The following is a 21,930-nucleotide window of genomic DNA, read 5'->3' on the forward strand; positions in this document are numbered from 1 at the left end:
AGCATGATTATGCTAAGGTAACTTCACACTGAGTCCAAAATCGTCATATGCACATTTTTTTACGATGGAGGAAAATTTCGGAGGCAGTGTGTAAACGTGATTGACAAAACATGAGGTCGTACTTATTTTACGTGAGGCCGTATTTATTTTTTAATGACCTTTAGACTTTACACCACAGCCTAGCAAAAAAGTCACTCAAATCCTGCTTCAGTCATCCGGACCTTAATAACTAAAGCTTGATCATTGGTTTTAAAGTAATCTGCTGAATAACAGGGGATTTGACAAAGAAGTGCAGCAGGCAACTGTCTGAGTTTCACCCCATTGACCTGCCAGTCTTAAGTAATTATTCTCAATGACAAATTGAGCCAGCAATGTAAATAATGGGGACACAGCTGCATGTACTCCTCTGTATTTCAAGTCTTGATGCCCTAAATTTATCTCTTTCTCTTTATTTCTTTCAGTAGAATTAGCAATAAGCACTGAGACCTCCCTTCATGTGAATAGCTAACATTCAACATTAGTGATGCACCGAAATGAAAATTATGGGCCGAAACCGAAACCGAAAATTTAGGATGCACTTGGCCGAAAACCGAAACTGAAGCCGAAAATGGCTTCTTTTAAAAACGTATTGCTTAATTTTTAATGGATCTGAAATGAAAAATCACAAACCAATAGAATAATCATCAAACTTTTATTAACACTTACAGTTACATAACAAAACCTAAAATATTTTTTAACAATATATAAATAATATTATTCTTCAAGTTTTCTTCCATTGAATAAAATTGTTTAACATTTGTGGGGGAAAAAACAATCCACAATTATCTGAATAACTGCACACAAAAATCACAGAATGGCAGTGGGCCTCTATTCTGTTGCTGCATGTAAACAATTATTTACTTGCATTTTAAATTTCTGTGCAAAACAATGCAAAACAACAGTGCAAAAACAGCAATAGAACTTAATCCAAACTCAAACTGTAAACAACATTTAAGCCTATGTAGCCTTAGGAAACACAGTTGTGCAGTGCTACGCAAATTTTAATGTAACTATATAAACAGAAAATTTGACTGCTGTTTATTTAAGGAAACGTGTCAGGTTTCTCTTTAAGAACAAAAGTTGCTCAGATTTTTGTTTTGTGGTGTATCAAACCTGTTGTCGAAAAGTTCTTTGGCACCGTACCCCCTCTTGAGACTTTTGCAGAACAAACATTACATATTGCAAGTTTGTTGTCCTCATCTGAAACTTTAAAATACTTCCATACCGCTGACATGCTTAATCTTTGCAGACGCGTGCAAACAGCTCGACCATGAGTGAAACCTGCTTGAGCACGGATGGGAGGGGTGGGTGATGAGTGATAACAGCTTGACCGTGAGTGAAACCCAAGTGCTAGCGCACGGATGGGAGGCGCACGGTTGACATTCATTTTCGGTTGACATTTTCGGCTGGATTTTTTATTTCGGCCCGAAACCAATAATGCCATAATGCCAAGTGCACCCCTATTCAACACCCCCCAATCCAACTTCCAGCACACAGTAGATCAACCCCAAACACAGTGCACTCCATATCTGATGGCTCTGGAATAAACAGAGCTCAACGGCACTGTTATTTTCACCACCATGATGCACGTTGACCATTTTATAAGATATAGAGGCAAAGTCAGAGATAATGCTGTGGGGGGAGAGTTTGTGGTTATGTAAGTGTCAGAATAATGAAAAGCTGATTTGTTTTCCAACAACTGAGGATCATCAAATACAGAATGGGTCAGTGAAAGATAAGATGGTTCAATTTATCAAAGCAAGAGAGATGTTTTTTATCATAGCTTGGAGCAAGAGAGGGAAAGTGAGCGAAACTGAGAGTGGAGGGGCAGAGGTTGATGGGAATGGAGTTATACACAGTCCATCTGGCGCACTGTCATGGAGATTTTAAAAGGCCAAATGGATGCTGAAGGAACCGATAAATGTAGAGTCAATTAGAGATATCTTTTCCCCTCAGTTTTAGCTGAGGCTTAAATAATCATTGGCAGATAGAAATGCATATTATTTCTTAACAGTTGATGAATAATAATTATGTCTTGTCAATGATTTTGACTTTTTTCCTTTTTTTTTTTTTGAGTTAGACCACAAATTGCCAGGATTTTTTGAGCTGATGTCTACTGTAGAAAATTGTAAGCTACTTTTGGTATCATTTAATAATTTTAGTCACTACATAATTCCCATATTACCATTTGTGTTATGGCAGTGGAAAATAGTAATAATGCAAAAGGAGAACGTGTGTCCAAAAATTTGTTTGGTAGTGTAAATGTTATTTATTTCATTGATGTTTTGAAATTGAAATTAGTTTAAGGCATGAAGCTTCCAGAGAGAGTGAGAGCAATTGCAAATGGTGGAGTAAGGTAATTATCCATGCATATTGATGGTGACAGCAAATCTCTCTCCTTTTATTTTAGAGCAACCTAGTCAGTTCCACATTCCTGTGATAAACCAGTTTTTAAACCCATTTCTAACTCAGTACTTCGCACTGCAGAAAAAGCTCCCAGGCGCCTACCTGAATGAATATCACTTTCTCTCTATTGATGGTTTGGTTCAGTTTTTTTTTCTTTTTTCTTTACAGAAAATTGGAAGGCTTTCATGTATTGCATTTTCTAACTAGTGCATTTCACTGTTAAACACTTTTGCTGTTTGGAGGTGTTATCCAGTCTTGGGCCTGTCAGATGACTTTCAAAAGCTGAAAGAAAAGGTGATGAAAAGCTTTCCTGAATTTATAGTGACTGACAGTACTGTTAATACTAAACAGTTGTTGCAGGGTTGTGTAGTCTTGTTTTATAGGCAGTGTGAATGTACAGTACATGAAGTGAGAGTCAGAGAGTTTGTATTAGGCAGTGATTAGGTAGTTTTATAGCAGATTAGAAGTGCTTAAGTAGATTTTTACTTAAGTTAAACAGTCATTTAAGAATTTTGTAAGTAGCCTTATTTTTGAGAATGCAATGTGTAAAAAGACTCTAAGAGTATGCAGTGTTTGGGGGGGGGGGTTAACACAGACACAAACACTTAATATGGAGTCCCACACATGATATGCAGGAAAAAATTGTAAATCGAGGGAATGCAATAGTAATTGTGTGCAGGTTTTAGTACAGTGAGGGAATGAATTAGTAAATTGTGCGCACAATTTAATTATTTTTTCTTGCATGTCATGTGCGGGGCTTCCTAACTTAAAGGAGTCCTTGTGTTCATCTTCAGTGGCGTCTCCTGCCAATTCTCTCAAGGCGGGGGCAAATGTTTGCTCGATTAATGAGGATAGGTCACCCATTCAATTGATAAATTAACGGCTAGTTAAAGATGTAAAGGGAACTGAACAACTATAGTATTAATTAAAAATATATGTTTCTATATGTGTGTTAACACAATTCAGCAGCAAATGAAGACTGATGCCAGGATGTGGTTTTTCCCAAAAACTTTTTACTTCGATTTCAGTTTAACAAGAAATAATTGAAGTCACATAAATCAATGTTTACACACCTCACTTAAATTACACTGCTCATTTATATCACATTCTTCATTTACTTTACACTGCTTACTTAAATTACTCACTTATATTACACTGCTCCCTACGATCCATATGCATCTTTGCTCTTTCGTGTTTTTTTTACATTCTCCGAGAGATGATGCATTTCGGTGACACCTGTACTTGTCCATGTGATGTCCGTCACGCTCTCGCGATGGAACAAAATGCAGCGGTAAATTAGCAAAATAAAGCATCAGCTACTTAACAGTAGGGCTGTTCGATTCCACATTTTTTGGAATCGATTCCGATTCCAATTCCTGGTCCTGGAATTGAATGGAATCGATTCCCAGAATCGATTCCTCACTATTGTTTTTGATTCTTTTCCAATTCTTTTTTTTTTTTTTTTTTTTTTAGATTAAAATGAACCTAATCTCACCATGATGAATGCAGGATAGGTTGTATAATGTATCCTTCCTATAATATAAAGCTGCAAAAAAAAAAAAAAAAATTGAGGATACGAAAATTTTAGTTTTTTCAGCTTTGCCCGTGAAATTAGTCATAGCCCAGCTCAGCAGGGACATGCGTTAGAAATTAAATAAGACATGAAGTGTCTAAAATAAATGTGCACAGTTCAGCTGAATGATGAAGTTTACTTTGTATACTTTGCATAATATTAACAAACCGTACACTGAAACAAAATAACCAGAACATTAATTACTGATAGAGCTCTGTCAAACAGATGTGCTCTCGTCCACTGATCTATGCTAGTGACGTATTATTTATAATTATCATTGGCTGATAGAAATGTTTGAAAAATATATATATTTTAATAAGATCAAGACCCTCAGTGACGTCATGATCTATTCGTTCATGCAGCGCTCAAAATTGTGGACAAGCCAGTTCCACCGTAAAATAACCTCTGAATCGTTTAAAATTGAAAATAATCTTTTATCTCACAATTGTTCTAATTATGGCTTAGGTGAATTGTGGTTCTGAAATGAAAGGCTACATCCTAAAATTCAAATTATCAGTGCCGGCTCGTTTTCTTTCTGTTTATTTTCGTGAATTTAAATGTGTGCAGCCTTTGTCGGATGTAGCCTTCTGTTAGAGAGACTCCCATAGATAAGCTTTGTTGAACTGAAAAATACTCTGAATGAGGAGTCGATTCCCCTTGATGGAATCGACTCCAAAGGTTGGAATCGACTCTCGATTCCCAATGCCTCGGAATCGAGGAATCGATTCTTTTTGGAATCGATTCCCAGCCCTACAGTCGTGGCCAAAAGTTTTGAGAATTACATAAATATCGGAAATTGGAAAAGTTGCTGCTTAGGTTTTTATAATAGCAATTTGCATATACTCCAGAATGTTATGAAGAGTGATCAGATGAATTGCATAGTCCTTTTTGCCATGAAAATTAACTTAATCCTAAAAAAACCTTTCCACTCCATTTCATTGCTGTCATTAAAGGACCTGCTGAGATCATTTCAGTAATCGCCTTGTTAACTCAGGTGAGAATGTTGATGAGCACAAGGCTGGAGATCATTATGTCAGGCTGATTGGGTTAGAATGGCAGACTTGACACGTTAAAAGGAGGGTGATGCTTGAAATCATTGTTCTTCCATTGTTAACCATGGTGACCTGCAAAGAAACGCGTGCAGCCATCATTGCGTTGCATAAAAATGGCTTCACAGGCAAGGATATTGTGGCTACTAAGATTGCACCTAAATCAACAATTTATAGGATAATCAAGAACTTCAAGGTTCAATTCTTGTAAAGAAGGCTTCAGGGCATCCAAGAAAGTCCAGCAAGCGCCAGGATCATCTCTTAAAGAGGATTCAGCTGCGGGATCGGAGTGCCACCAGTGCAGAGCTTGCTCAAGAATGGCAGCAGGCAGGTGTGAACGCATCTACACGCACAGTGAGACGAAGACTTTTGGAAGATGGCCTGGTGTCAAGAAGGGCAGCAAAGAAGCCACTTCTCTCCAAAAAAAAAACATCAGGGACAGATTGATCTTCTGCAGAAAGTATAGTGAATGGACTGCTGAGGACTGGGGCAAAGTCATATTCTCCGATGAAGCCCCTTTCTGATTGTTTGGGGCATCTGGAAAAAGGCTTGTCCGGAGAAGAAAAGGTGAGCGCTACCATCAGTCCTGTGTCATGCCAACAGTAAAGCATCCTGACACCATTCATGTGTGGGTTTGCTTCTCATCCAAGGGAGTGGGCTCACTCACAATTCTGCCCAAAAACACAGCCATGAATAAAGAATGGTACCAAAACACCCTCCAACAGCAACTTCTACCAACAATCCAACAACAGTTTGGTGAAGAACAATGCATTTTCCAGCACGATGGAGCACCGTGCCATAAGGCAAAAGTGATAACTAAGTGGCTCGGGGAGCAGAATGTTGAAATTTTGGGTCCATGGCCTGGAAACTCCCCAGATCTTAATCCCATTAAGAACTTGTGGTCAATCCTCAAGAGGCAGGTGGACAAACAAAAACCCACTAATTCTGACAAACTCCAAGAAGTGATTATGAAAGAATGGGTTGCTATCAGTCAGGATTTGGCCCAGAAGTTGATTGAGAGCATGCCCAGTCGAATTGCAGAGGTCCTGAAAAAGAAGGGCCAACACTGCAAATATTGACTCTTTGCATAAATGTCATGTAATTAGCGATAAAAGCCTTTGAAACGTATGAAGTGCTTGTAATTATATTTCAGTACATCACAGAAACAACTGAAACAAAAATCTAAAAGCAGTTTAGCAGCAAACTTTTTGAAAACTAATATTTATGTAATTCTCAAAACTTTTGGCCAAGACTGTATTTAACAGCCTAGCCTTTTTCTCCCGCTCATACAACGTCCTCGAAAATCCTCGTTTATACGACTTCCCGCCCTTTGTAGATACTTGTTTGATGTTTACATTTTGTCTTGGTTGTCCTAATTCTTTAATTGCCAATTTATCCTTATTGCTACAACGAATTAATGGTATTTCTTTCAATGACATGATAGAATTAATCTGCGCTGAGGAACGTTTGCCGTGATGTCGATCAAGCTCAGTTGGCAAAGGCATAACTGTCCCCGTCTCTTTTTTTTTTCACATTTGATAAAAATATTAAAGTAGCTTTTCATTTTTTCTTGTTGTTAAAATTCAAAATAGTTTTTAAATATTATTGGATGTCACTGTTCCCACAAGTCATTGCACAAGTTAAGGTTACGCACGATGACGAAAGCACGTTAGGGCTAGCCCTCTCGGAACTCGAGATTGCATTGCAGTGCCTGCAGTTCGGAAAAAAATGATCTTTGAATGGAAGTCTATGAGAGCACTTGACAGAAATCACAGAATAAGGGGCGGTACTACACAAAACGCGACTCGATGCTGATTGGACTATTTAGACTGAGGCAGCACAAACAGTCTAGAATAGTGAAAGCTAGCGTAATACTGTGGTTGAATGTAAAATAAAAAAATCCCTCCCTTTCCTTTGGTGGTGCGTTGCCCAATCGCCCTTATGAACCGCCACTGTTCATTTGTTTCTTTTAATGGCAGCAGTGAATATATTAACTGAGCAATTATTTGAACTGTACATTAAACTAAACATGTAATTTATCCACAAAGTGTGCAGCTTTTGTCACTGCAGTGTATCTTTCTGGGCTTCTGGAAGAACATTTCCAGAGTCTCTTGATATGGAAAGTCAGAAAAGTCTGGCCCATTTATTGAGATCCGCATGCATGCTGCAAGATTGTCTCCTTTCAGCCTATTGCGGATGTTTGTCTTGACCTGCAAATGCATTTACTGTTAAGTGTGATAGCTTAACATGTAGCTAAAAGCAGCAAATCCTATTGTGAAAAGTTTGTATTACCCTGTTCATGGTTGAGAAGTCCCTTTCACAATTTAGCTGGGTCAAAACCTGTCATCCGGTGATGGACATTTAATGCTTGTCAGGGGCAGGATGCGCAGCACTTAACACTGTTTCACACTACTCTGTCTGCAGTTCATATGCGTTGTGTATTTTTTTTACGCACCTATGTTAACGGATTCCAGCGTTCACACTGCACACGGTTGCGGTCCATCCATCAGTGCGTTCCAGGAGCGGTGCCTCTGCAGCAGTGCAGTGATCGTTTACGTACCGAGTTTATTTTTGCTGTGCTGCACGCTAGGCTGCCCGCGATAGACGGTGTTGATGGTGTAAACGGTTTTAAGCAGCGACACCGGTTACATCACTTTCCCACCGTGACACTGTCCCCATCGTCGTTTTGATTTCTTTTTTTTAAGCAGGGGCATCGGACTGGGGTAAAACCAGTACTGATTACCAGGGCCCCAAAGGAAGAGAGAGCCCTTGAAAAGTCTGGAATATATATTTTCAAGGGGGGGGGGGGGGGGTTTGGGGGCATTAGGACTGCCTATGCATAGGGCCCGGGATCTTGTGCAGCGCCCCTGTTTTTAAGTATTCGTTTTTTCTTAAAAAATATTTATTTGAATTAAGTGTAAATAATAATTATAATAATTTAGTTTAAAAGAAAGCATAAACTATAATAAAAAACTGAATGCAGCTAAAATGCTGTGTTCCAAGATCACAGATCAGCATCACCGCGTCATCTCTTCTCCCTGCTGTGACTCATTAAAGAGGAATCAATGGCCCTATCGGATAAGGACGGACAACTGACAGCCAACCTTAAAACCGGCATCATATCTATTTTAGACAAGAAAAATGAAGCTTTGCCAGAAGCAAGCTGGCAGCTTATGCGCAAGACCAGTGGTTCTCAACCCGAACTATGAGTTAGGTATTATTGCGACAAGTGGCAGACTGGAAAAATATAAATACAATTGTGTGCCATCTCTGTGTATAAAATATATGAAGGAGTATGAATTTTGATTTATCAGAATACACAGTAAATTGTGAATGGTTTTCAATGACGAAAGATACCTTTTAGCACCATAATGGTGTCGTTACAGCATCTACCAGCGGGGCAAACATGCTTATTCTTACTAGCCAAACCTTAACCCTTTTGGTTATAATCTTTCCACCATTTTCATTTTAAAATTATTTTACTGTCATCTTATAGTGATTGCGACTGTGGTGGTAGATTTGCATTTCATTAGAATGAATAAGCAGACCCGTCCATGTTAAAGGCTGTGAGTGTGAGGTCATTGTTTAGTCATCGCCGACTATGTCACCACTCATTATGTCCAGGTCAGCACAGGTCTCAGTTGGGATCTGGTCAGGTAGGAGTGTGGAATAGGATTTTTACATGTTCTTATCCAAAGAAGAGGCTAAGTATGCTAAGGCTCAGCATAGAAATGTCAGGTGTGTCCTTTGCCTCTGTGATGAAGAGACACTGGCTTATGGTTTATTCACTAAAGCCCTGTCAGACACCCTCATTTTCACTCTCACTCTCTCTCCTATCTGCCTACATCTCCATGTTTTTTGCTTTTTTGAGTATTACTTTCTCTCTGAAGCTTGAAGAATTAGTTCAAACTGGTGATTTAGTTCTGTGAGGCTGTGATTGCATCCCTTTTTTTGGTAACGCCTCCAAGTATCTTCAAGCAGCTCCTGCTTACTTGAATGGTAAAACATTCATAATAACTTTCCATAATAAAATCCGTCAATTATGATGTCATATTTTGTTTGATATGCATTTTTTTTAAATGTTTTTGAAAGAAGTCTCTTTTGATCACAAAGGCTGCATTTATTTGATAAAAAAATATTTCAAAATTATTTTTAATATTATTTTCAATATTATTACAATTTAAAATAACTGTTATAAATTTAAATATAATTAAAATGTAATTTATTCCAATGATGGCAAAGCTGAATTTTAAGCAGCCATTACTACAGTCTTCTGTGTCACTTGATTCTTTTAGAAATCATTCTTATATGCCGGTTTGGTGCTCAAGAAATGTCTTTTAATTAGCAATGCTGAAAACATTTGTGCTGCTTAATATTTTTTTGTGGAAACTTTTTTTTGTTATTGTTACCTGTTATTTTAGAAAACAGATTTTGAACCCTCTTAAACTTTCTCAAGATAGAATAATGTGACTCATCCGTTGTACATCCACACAACACTGAGTCTCTCCTATTCTATCTCTCTTACTTAATGGCTATAAACTCCCCACATACTGTCTGTTATGTAAGATATCTGCTCAGTAGCTCTACTAGCTGTCTGTGCTGTTGTTTTTGCACAATGAGGTGTTGTTATGTAGCTGACAACATTTGGCCAAGTGCTCCATTCAGAGGCTGCAGATGAAACTCTCCACACAGGTTGGTGCTCGTATTTTTAGCTCCCTGCCTACCTTTTCTCAAAAGTGTTTGTGTGAGCGGTTTTAAAGTGGGACACACATGCCATTGTTCATAACTCATGCAGCAACAGAAAAAGCAACACTGAATGTGTCGTTCCGCTCCAATTAAACATTTATGTTAATCTATGTAGATCCGAGTAAATGACCAACATGAGTGCTTCTCTGTGAGCGAGAGATTTAATTTGTAAATTGCGAGGTCCCGGAACAAAGCGGGGTAACGGATCCGGCATGTGATCACAGAAGGGAGAGGTAATGGAGCATTCGCCCAATCAAATTGGTGGACCAGGTTAAGTTATTAAGAGCGTGCATCAGTCACTTTTAGGGTCTGTAAGGTCATGAATAACCGGAAATGTCATACGATTTTAAAACAACAATTTCCAGACATAGAAGAAAAAAAAGTTTTGAAAAGTTGTGGAATTTTATTTTACAAATCTCTGTATAATAGAGTTAGATTAATCAGGTCCTAAGTCGTGGTATTGAAGGTGGAGAGAGAACTGTACATGCACTCCCCCTTCAGGGCATACAGTTTCCTCGTAGAGGGAGCTCTGAAATGGAGAAGGGTCTCAACAACCTCAGTTGAGAGACCGGCTGCTAACAGTTGTGCCCCCTCAGGGGCCACACCCACAGCTTCCACAGCTCCGGGCGAGGGTGAACTATCGTGCCCTGCGCCTGTGAGAGTAAGTCTGTCCTGATCATTATCTCCCACGGAGAGCCGTCGAGGAGCGAGACTAGATCTGAGAACCATACTCGGCCCGGCCAGAACAGGTCTACTAATAGCAGACAGGCCCCGTCCCGGCATACTCTCACCAGAACTCCCGGGAGCAGAACGATAGGGGGAAAAGCGTACAGACGAAGCCTCGGCCAGGTCTGTACCATAGCGTCCAGTCCCAGAGGAGCTGGATGAACTAGAGAGAACCAGAGGGGACATTGTGACGTCTCCTGAGTCGCAAAGAGGTCTACTTGAGCCCTGCCAAACACTCTCCATATCTGATCTACCACCCGTGGGTGAAGTCTCCATTCCCCGGGCCTCGGCCCCTGCCTCGACAGTATGTCTGCTCCCATATTTAACTTCCCAGGAATATATACTGCTCTTAATGAGAGGAGTTTGCTCTGGGACCACACCAGGATCTGGTGCGCCAGCTTGTACAAAGGGCGCGAACGCAGACCTCCCTGGTGGTTGATGTAAGAGACCACTGATGTGTTGTCGGTGAGCACCAACACATGGTGACCTCTCAGGTCTGGGAGGAAGTGCTTCAGTGCACGATAAACTGCTAGCATTTCTAGACAATTGATATGCCATGTTAGATGGCGATCGCTCCACAGACCACGGGCAGGGTGGCCACTCATGACCGCACCCCAGCCGGTGAGGGACGTGTCCGTCGCTAGTGTGACACGGCGACAAGGAGCTCCCAGCACCGGGCCCTGATTCAAGAACCAAGGTTTCTTCCACATGTCTAAGGCACGGAGGCAGCGCCGCGTGACCTTGATAGTGCGAAGTGGATTGCCCCTCGGGGAAAATCCCTTGGTCTTGAGCCACCACTGTAGGGGTCTCATGTACAGCAGGCCAAGAGGTATCACGTTGGACGCAGCTGCCATCAGACCCAACAATCTCTGAAATTGTTTGACAGTGAGTGACTGGCCTTCTCTGACTCTCTTGACTGAGATGAGGATCGATTCGATACGAGCAGGGGACAATCGTGCCTGCATCGTGGTCGAATCCCATACTACGCCTAGATAGGTGGTTCTCTGAACCGGAGAAAGTACACTCTTCTTGGCGTTCAGTCTCAAACCCAGCTCCCCCATATGTGCGAGATTGACATCTCGATGTCGAACCGCAATCTGCTCTGACTGAGCTAAGAACAACCAATCGTCGATATAATTGAGAATGCGGATGCCCTGCATGCGCAGGGGGGCCAGAGCCGCATCTACACACTTTGTGAACGTGCGGGGTGAGAGTGCGAGGCCAAGGGGAAGTACTCGATATTGGTAGGCTTCGCCCCCGAAAGCGAAGCTCAGAAACTTCCTGTGTTGTGGAAGGATGGAGATATGAAAATATGCGTCTTTGAGATCTATCGTGACAAACCAGTCCTCGGACCTGATCTGAGCTACAACATGCTTGATTGTGAGCATTCTGAACTTCAGTCTCATAACTGAACGATTTAAGACCCTCAAGTCTATAATCGGACGCAGCCCCCCATCCTTCTTTGGAACTATGAAATACCGGCTGTAAAATCCGGACTCCCTGTCCTGAGGAGGGACCACCTCGATGGCCCCCTTCTCTAATAGGGTTTTCACTTCCTGTTCCATAACCAGACCCTGCCTTGGGCCCACTATCGTGTGAACGACCCCATTGAATATAGGCGGCACGGAGCCGAACTGAATGCGGTAGCCTTTTTCTACTATATGCAGGACCCAACGAGATACATTTGGCAGTAGTTTCCACGCTGCTAAATAATCTACTAAGGGAATCAGTCTCTCGAGACTGACCTCTGGTGTAAGAGACCCCCGCAGGGGCGGCGAGCGTCCCAGCCCCGCTACGCGCACGGGCGGAGGATACTGAGAGCGATGCTCGCCCGGGCCCGCTGCGCCCTGGAGCACTGGCAGGGTTGGCAGAACGACCCCCAGAGGGCACTGAGGTGGGACGGGCACCGTGGACTGCGGTGTGTGCCGTTCTACCCCAGCGGAGGCTGCCCTCTGAAACCCCGGGCCCTTGACGTCAGGGTTTCTTGGCCGAGGACTTCTTAGCTTCGATAACTGCCCTTAGATCTAATTTGGGCTTAGAAGACCTCGGCCTAGAGCGTCGCTGAGACTCTCGTTCCGGACGCGGAGGAGCACGAGAGGCAACGCTCTGTTTCTGGGCCTCGCGGTGTGAGGAGCTAGGGTGTGGCTGGGGCATCTCCTTCCCAGATGCCCAGAGGTAGCGACGAGGGAGGAACTTATGGAACGCCGCCGCCTGTTTGCGGGCCTCCTGGAACCTGTCGACGACAGAATTAACTGCGTCGCCGAACAGGCCAGTCGGCTGGATCGGGGCGTCCATGAGGCAGACCCTGTCCCGCTCTTTCATATCGGACAGGGTCAACCATAAGTGCCTCTCCGCGGCCACCATAGCTGCCATGGACCGCCCAATCGCTCGGGCGGTCTCCTTGGTGGCGCGGAGGGAGAGATCAGCGGTCCTTCTTAACTCAGAGATATCATGGGACTTGATCTCCTCTCCCTAGTCTAGCTCCTTAAGCATGTCGGCTTGGTACGCCTGTAACACCGCCATGGTGTGCAGACACGCACCAGCCTGACCTGCAGCCGCATACCCTTTGCCCACCAAAGCCGAAGTTGTTCTTAGTGGCTTTGAGGGCAATGCCGGGGCCTTTAGAGACGATGCCGCGCCAGGGGACAGATAGCTCGCGAGCGTCTGTTCCACCCGGGGCATCGCTCTCTAACCGTGCTCTCCCATCCCCACTACATTTCCGTAGTAATCAGACGAGGGGATGTAGAGGCGGGCCAAGAATGGACGTTTCCACGACCTGGCAATCTCATCATGCAGGTCGAGAAAGAATGGAAGGCCCGGCTGGGAGGTGGCTGACTCGCACGCAGGAAGCGCGCTCCAGCTTGCTTTTCTGCGTTTATCCAGCTTGCTTTTCTGCGGTTCAGTTGACTTTTCGGCGGGCCAATCGATGCTTAATTTTGCCACCGCGCGAGTAACCACCTCTAAGAGCTGTAGCGAGTGGGGTGGCGAATCCCTATCGAGCGACTCCACATCGACCTCCTCGGAGGAAGAGAGGCGGAGCGTCGATCCCTCACCCTGAGTGGAAGGAACCGCTGTGCGTGCTTCCGACTCTAGGGATTGGGTGCCGGATCTGGCAGAAGTGGAAGGAGATAGGGACTGGCCCGTCTCCATTCCCTCCACCAGATCGACTTGCGAACCCCACGAGTGCAGCCGCCGTTCTGCCTCGACAGAAGCGGGACCAGCACCGCGGGGAACGCTGGCGAAGGCCCCCTCCTCGAAGAGGGCCCTCCGGGAACGAAGCAGCCGCAACGACATTCGCTCGCAGTGCGGGCAGTCGGCCCCCTCGAGAGCCGACTCAGCGTGCTTCGAACCCAGGCAAACCATGCACAGGTTGTGTGTATCCCCACCCGTTATATATCTCGAGCAGGGAGGAACACACAGCCTATAACGCGATTTGGAATCGCCATCAGAGTGCTTAACTTTCGCCTTGCTTTTTGGCATGTCTAGGAGCTCTTTTAACTGGAAAGACAACAGTAAATAAGACTCACAAGACGGACAAATGACATTCACACACAGAGCGCTTGCTGAAAGACGCGAAGCTGATGCCAGCTGCGTGGCACGTGCTTTTATAGCTTCCTGGTCGCTTACGTCACCACGTCTGTGACGTCACGCCCTTCCATTGGACTGATTAGACACGATATTCAGAGTCGCGTACGCTGAACGCGTTCCCCAAAGTGCTTTCGACGCAGCTCAAGTTCCTGAAGAGGCACACTAGTTTATTCAAATATCTCCTTACTATTTCCCCCGACACATTTGTGGTAAATACTTTGCCGGTGCTTTGCAAGCTTAAGCCGCAGAACTGTTCAGCTGTGCTGCTGCTGCGGGACACTAAACAACATCAAGTTTCTCTTGACAGTCGAGGTAGCACGGTCTCGCATTGTTTCCACCAGCGCAGCAATTATTATTTTATTTTTTTCATCACTAATTGATGGAAGTCTAAAATATACAAATAAGATGAAGCCTCAAACAGACCCAACCCGCGTCTGAACTGCGGCTTGAAAATTGGCCCGAAGCCGGCCCAAGGGGCGTAAAATAAGTTGGGCTGAAATGAAGGGCTCAGCCATACTAAAACACAGATCCAGATCCGGCTTGTTCCGGCACAAATTAAGCCCTGCATTTATGCCAGTGAATGCTTTTTATCTTGTTTGAGAAGCTTTATGAGGATCAGCAGGTTCTATATATGTCTCTAATTTTTGTAGTACTTCCTCTTTGTCTTGATCATTTGAAGTCAGTTTCAGCGAGCTTCTCCAAAGAGAATCTGTGGTTATTGTTCATATTCTGTCTGTAGTACTGACTCAGGCAACCCTGCCTTTCTCTTTATTCTCTTTCTTCCTATCCTCCTCTGTCTGCTTTGAGGAAGCCCAAACACAGAGTTGCATGTCCAAAAGTCGGAAGTACTTCCAAGTGATTTGATCCAACCTTTCCAAGGCACTTTCTGCTCAGTACAGATTGTGAAGATATGAAGAAACAGAAATATCTTTGAGAGAGAGAGACAATTATTTATTTAATCATGTCCTCTTCACTCTTTTTGTGTTCCCTCCTTTCTTGTCCTCATCTATCTCTTTTCCCTTCACAGGTATTGAAAGGTTCTAAGAAGCTCTCCATGTCGGTCTGTTCTATGGGATGGATCCCAGGTGGTTACGTAACCAATCACGTGTACACATGGTTGGACCCTCAGGGTCGCAGTGTGTCCCCACCACAAGACTTGGTGGAGCAGCGTGGCTCAGGAGGAAGACACTCGGACATCCAGCAGCATTGCCACACACACATTCGGCAAGAGGGTGCTGAGAAGAAGGTGACTGTAAACGAGCGTTCATGATGACAGATTGATTGGAAATTAAGCAATTTCAAATTCAGAGTGATGTTGTATGTGCTAAACATCTGTGGCTTTTCCCTCTACGTGTTATGTCAATTCGTTTATTCATATTGAAAATGACAGCTCTAACAAGTGTAGAAATTATCATAATGCTTCAGTGATTCCTCTCTGCTAACTGCAAACCAGCTCTGCAGGATTTTTTCCTCTTTAGGTGCATTAATACACATACACACACACACACATTTATCAACTTTCCACACTATGCCCTCTCACAACTTCATCCCTGTGACGAGTGGGGCAGGGCCGAGGGCCGAGGGACGTGGGAACAGGAGCGAGGCCGGTGGAGTGATTGGAGATGAGCGACACCTGCGACACTCGCCGGTCTCGAGTCCCACGGAGGAGATGGAGGGATATAAAACCGGAGCGACGACAGTGACGGACGAGAGAGGACCAGGCCTGGATTTTAGTTTGTTTTGATTTTTATTTGTGCGCGTCAGTTGTCCGTGAGGGGCTGATGCGCTGTTTTGTCTTTAGTTTGATTATTAAAGTTTCATTTGATTGTCCGCCGGTTCCCGCCTCCTTCTTCCCGTTGATTAGGAAGGTTTTATCATTACAATCCCATATTCTGCCTCTTCAGCTAAAAACACCCAAAGCACAGCAGTTACCAGTCACAACACTGTCGACAAGGTCTGAAAGGTCCAAAATAGTTGCCACTAAATGTACTAAAAACAACATCTGTCATGACTCTATTCACTGTCAAATTTGAACTCAGTTCAAAATGTATCGTCAGAGTTTTTTTTGGCTATGTGGCATCATCACATACTGTATGTGCAATGCTCCCTGCATTGAGCCAGAAAAGTGAAAATAGAATATAATACTGACCAGATTTGTATTATATTAAAACCAGCTATAAATAATATTGTTAGAGAGACACATGTATGGGACATATTTATATATTATCTATGTTTAATAATAATATAACAAAATATAAAAAATAATATTTAAAAAATGACAAATAATGCAAAATAAGTTTCTCAATTCACTCAAAACTGGCAGAGGTGGCAAAAGTTAATCTTAACTGTTTATAAAATAAAATAAAAAAATCCATAAACTCAAACACAGAGATTGTAATATCTAATCTCCAGACAATGGTTAATTCAACAACAAAAACTATTTGTTTCTTAAGATTTGATTATGGATGACTCAAGGTAACACGAATTACAGGCACTGACAGTGATCTATATGTTTTGGATGGAGGCAGTAGAGCATGTTAGAGATCTGCAGAGATTCTTTAGTGGGGGTCTGTGCTGTTTTGGCTCAGATCTGGAGCTGCTGAAAAGAGTATTTCAGGCACGCTTTGAGCCTGGCTCACCTGAAATGCTCTCTATGTCAGTGTGATTGATTTGACCCATTTGAACTATCATCTAAAGTTGAACTAGCCAAATCCATACTACACATTTATCACACTATGTGTAATGCATGAGGAATGAATAAGGGTGTTCGTTTACTAAAATATGTCTATACATGTACGTTTAATAATATAGGTATTTTAGTGCTACCTGCAGAGCTGACCTTTATTGTCATGAGACAAATATGAATTCTTACTAGAATTACATGTATCATGTCAGTTTAACCAATCAGAAAAAACTTTAAGGGATTGGGAAATGTGCATGACTCTGTAAGAGGTCAAAAAAGTGGCTGCTTCGTTACGCTACAGATATATGCCAAATCTACCCTCATAACATATCAGGATTCAGTAAATCTGTTCATTGTTTTAGTTCAAAACAATACAAGACAAATAAGAACTGATGAAAAATAATCACATCAAAGATCAAACCCACAGTCAAGCCCATAGAGAGGTAATAAACAGCTTTATTTTATTTGTTGGTAATTGTTCATCAGGGTTTGGATCAGATGCCGCAGTGGTGCCACATTTATTGGTATTTTATTCAGGTTGTACACACGAGAATCCTGATGGATGGTTGATTCAATTTATAGTCACCTCCTCTTCATTACCTCAGCATTTTCCTTTAGTAATGGGGCGTCCATAATGATGAGCGGGGGGTTAAATATCCCACCCACTAACTAATAATCGACTGTGTCGTAAATTTCTATATACCTGGTGCTTTGAAGGTGTGTCTGTAAAATGTGCAGCAGTGTGGCTATAAGCACCTTTCACACATCAGTTTCAAAATACCAGTCAATTCTGTGACATCATCATTAACCAGAAATGGCCTCTTTTGTAAACACGGAGGGCTGTGCGGTCAATGTTTTTGTTGATATTTTCGTTTATACATCGTATTAGATGACTTTAATCATTTCTTTGACACCCGTAAATAGCGCAGAGAAAATGTGTCATCTGCGTCAGAATTTTACAATTGGCCCAGAGTAGATGTCTTATGTCAGCACATACAGAACTCCTGAGCAGCTTTGCAGATGACTTCCATAACCCGAATGAAGCACGTTGAACCTCTCGCTCTGGTTGATGTGTGCACATGCTGTTCCAGGAGAAGTGCCCATACAAGGAATTCCGCCCTTCATGATGTCATTATACAAAACTAGGGTTGGGTATCGATTGGGTTTTATAAGATACCGATGCCATTTCGATACTTTTAAAACGTACCGGTGCATAAACGGTGCCTGAACCAATACTTCTATAAAAATAAATAAATAAAGCCTTAAAAGGATAACATTAAAGAAAATGTAAAAGATTTAAAATAAATCTATATGTATGTATAAAGTACGTATAATTAGATTAAGTATATTTAAATAAGTACAATTAAAGTATGCCTTCATATGTGTTAAGGGCTAGATATTCACTGGTTGAAACAGCTGTGGTGTGATGAGCAGTGAACAGAGCGAAAACTTTACAGTAGATTAGAAACCGACTGCTCCCTCGTGACTTTTTGTAAACTGTATTTATGGCAAAGAACTGCACAGATACATATATTCAAATGATCTATCGATAAACACACCGTGTGTCCTCTGTTTCAGTTTGAATCCATTCGCACTAAAAGACGGAGAGTAGACAGGTCTGCCGCCATTTTCAAATGGAATTTAAGCGGACTGATTTTGAGTTTTGAATTTGAGTACTACAGTTCATGGAGCTAAATGCTATAGCCCGCTAAATAAATAGCCTATCGACGCCCATGTGTCTTGTGTTCGGTGCATACCGCTTCCATATTCAAAACCAGAAGGAGTATTTGGCCCACAATATGCCTTTAAATTGTTTTGGACATTTTTTGTATTTGCTAGACAATTTATTAACAGACACAGTCTCTATAGTATGATATCTAGGTGAAGGGGTCTCTGTGTGCTGAGAATTAACTGATGTGTGTAACAAATGTGTGTGTTCTCTCTTCAGGTCAATATCTCACTGGATGATGGGCGATCTCTGGGTTTGATGATCCGTGGTGGTGCTGAATATGCTCTGGGCATCTATATCACCGGAGTGGACCGAGGGTCTGCTGCAGAGTACAGCGGATTAAAGGTAAAATATCTTGAGACACAGTTTGAGAACTTGGCAAATATTAGACTATTTGAGAGCCCACTTTAACTTTATTACAATGATTGGTGCCTGGACTCACACGTGACCCAATTGCTTGAGACAAGTCTTTATTTCTTATTTCTTTATTACGCCCTAGTGTCTTTTATGGATGGGAGCAGTGTGCAGTGATTTGTTGATAAGATTGCTAGAAGTCATCAGTCAATCAGTGATTCAGTCAGTCAGTGATTCATCAATGATGTCAGTGAAAACAGCTCATTTACTGGGTGCAAAATTTACATGCCACCTGACACCTGACAGGAAGGTTAATCATGTTTGAAACTACAAGTCATTATGTTTTGACTGGAAATATACTTCACCTGTTTGCTTAAAACGAACACAAATGGTTTCAGACATGTTGGCATCTGATTTTATTTTTTTGAAAAGCCGCAAGTGGCCAAAAGTTTTCCTGAGGTTCGGCATGACTGCATTTATTGTGTATAACTAAATTTATGGTGTGAGTATATTGGTTGAGATTCCCCCTGCCAAACAAAAAGATGTAGAAACAAAGTGGCGCTATATCCAAAGCTGGCCTCATAAAAGATTGAGTGAGCTCTTAACATTTTGGCATCAGTCCATGGGCAGAAAGATGAAAGATGTTTCCTCTTTCTCCAGTCAGTTGGAGAACGGCCGTGTAGGCTTTTTGGAAAATATCACAAGCCTGTGTCTTCATTATAGCATCAGTCTGCTTTAATCTATTGAGATGAATTGTTTGTAATAATCAACCCTTTGTGTTAAATTTTTAAATATTTTTATTTCACATGATATTACTAGTCTAGTCTACCTCCTCATTCTCTGTCTTATAACATTTTGTGCTTGGGTTATTCAGTGATTGTGCTTCAGCAACTACCTATGCCCCACAGAGACAGATTAATATTTTACATCATGTTTTGGTAATGCAGCTCCGTGGTTCTGCATGTCCACAACCATACATTTGTATTCTCGTCGCTTTGTTGCATTGCAAAAATATTAACAAAAGGGTTGATTTGTAATGGTCTCATGTCAGGGCTGGTGTTTTCTTTTGCTGGTGATAAAAAGTCAGACCAGTCAGTCAAAAAGTCAGTTTGTAATGATAATTTGGCAGGATAGTGAGACAACATGACACTGAGTTTTGTAGAATTTATTCAGAATGGCGATGATAGAAGATCTGGTGTATCTGGACTGAAATGACTAGGATCACTCAAGAAAGAAATGTGAAGATTTTTGACAGGGAGGAAAGATGATTAGTTAAAACATCTATAGACCAACAGGGTCCAGATTTAGTTGGTTAACATGGCTGTTTGGTGGAAGTTGTAGCTCTGGTAGATGCTGCAACTATACCATCTGACTGTAGAGAGCATCTTTCTCCAATAACATCAATTCAAAAATTACATATATGCTGATATTTCATTGTATTATAGTCCTAGTAAATTTTTTTTTACCAGTGGCCAGTTTCTTTTGGGGCTGAAAATTGATTTTTGGAGATGTTTGTCCCTGTCGGCTGCCTCTGACATCACAGCTCAGGATAGTTGCAAGTGGTTTGGACTGTGTTTTTGTGGTGCCATTAACTAATCATGATATTTTTCTCACTGTTAGTTGCTTTTTCTTAAGAGAAGAGTTTTTAAAAATCAGTCTGTGGTCTGTGGACCCCGAGGAAGATTATTATTTTTATTATTATTAGCAGTAGTAGTATATATTTCTAACTGTTATCATTATGTTTTTATTCTTTCATGATCATTGCAGTATAAAAGTAGCAAATCTTTTATGAATTTAATTGTCTATTTCAGCATTTGTACACTGTATAAATGGCTATATATTAAATATATTGGTATTTATTTAGGAAGTGGAGGGGAGACACCTCCTGTCACCCTAGAAAAATGACATCTGTGTTACATTTTTGCATTTGTCAGGCAAAAGACAATGAGGTAAGAGAACATTTGGTTCTTTTGTCTGCGGATATTAACAGCTTATGAAAATAAAAAAGAAAACATTGCATACACACTTGCACTTACAGTAGCTTTCTCAGAGGTTACTGGGAAATATCCCACTTTTTTCCATTTAATAGCATATTGTGGCCTAATGGTTAGACAGTTGGACTCATAACCCAAAAGTTATGGGTTTGAGTCTTGTACCGACAGGGATTGTAGAGGGGGGGGGTGAATGTACAGAGCACTGTGTTCATGGTGTGTGTGTGTGTGTGTGCACTTTGGATGGGATAAATGCAGAGCACTAATTCTGAGTATGGGTCATCTTACTTGGCCACATGTCACGTCACTTCATATTGCAATCAGTTATGAGTTTTTTCCTGAGGTGGATTTTGCTGTATTACAAGAACACATAAATCTACTAAGCTCAACAGTGTTCTGTGGGATGCACAACTGTTGCCGTACTGCTCTAATGGAGAGCGGTGGTTGCAATGAGGAGATCAAGGATTGCCTACTTGTTTTTTTACGAGAAGCTTTTTATTTTGCTCTCTTTATAATTGTTTGATGCTTCTTCAATTGGACCTCTCATCAGTGGACCAGAAGTTCCACTCAAGAACTCCTCTAAACACCAGTCTACTCTTTGTTTGTGTGTGTCTTAATCAAAAGATTTATTGGGTAAGTGTGTTTACCTATGAGGAATTTATGTGACTATAGTATGTGATTATCTGTATATATTTTCATGCATAAATACCAATTTTCACTGTGTAAAATTTAGCATGCTATTAAAGACAACGTGTTGTTTTAAAAATTTTAATAATGAGATTTTATTTTGTCACTGTCCTGAAGCAACAATTATTTTAAAAAAATATTGTCTGGAAAATAATTACTTTTGACAGCGCATTTACTTTTTACTTCCCACTTTGAGCTATATGTTATAGCTATTTATTTGATACAGTAAAAATAGTAAAATTTTGAAATAAGATTAAAATTGAAAATAACCATTTCACATTTTAATATATTTTATATATGTGATGGGTGATTTGCTGATTAGGTGCTCAAGTAAAATGTAACATTATCAGCAATGTTGA

At 41.5% G+C, this 21,930-nt stretch overlaps 1 protein-coding gene across 2 annotated transcripts in view; it reads left to right on the forward strand.

The window, feature by feature from the left end:
• LOC132139720 (whirlin-like) overlaps window positions 1–21,930 on the forward strand; it is a 56,129-nt gene that overhangs the window by 5,132 nt on the left and 29,067 nt on the right. For both annotated transcript variants that reach the window (XM_059548297.1, XM_059548296.1), the window contains 2 exons: window positions 15,155–15,373; window positions 18,759–18,884. In XM_059548297.1, coding sequence (XP_059404280.1) covers window positions 15,155–15,373; window positions 18,759–18,884 — 345 coding nt within the window. The remainder of the gene's footprint in view (window positions 1–15,154; window positions 15,374–18,758; window positions 18,885–21,930) is intronic.

Source organism: Carassius carassius, chromosome 4 (assembly GCF_963082965.1).
Source record: "Carassius carassius chromosome 4, fCarCar2.1, whole genome shotgun sequence".
In the NCBI taxonomy this organism is placed as follows: Eukaryota; Metazoa; Chordata; class Actinopteri; order Cypriniformes; family Cyprinidae; genus Carassius; species Carassius carassius.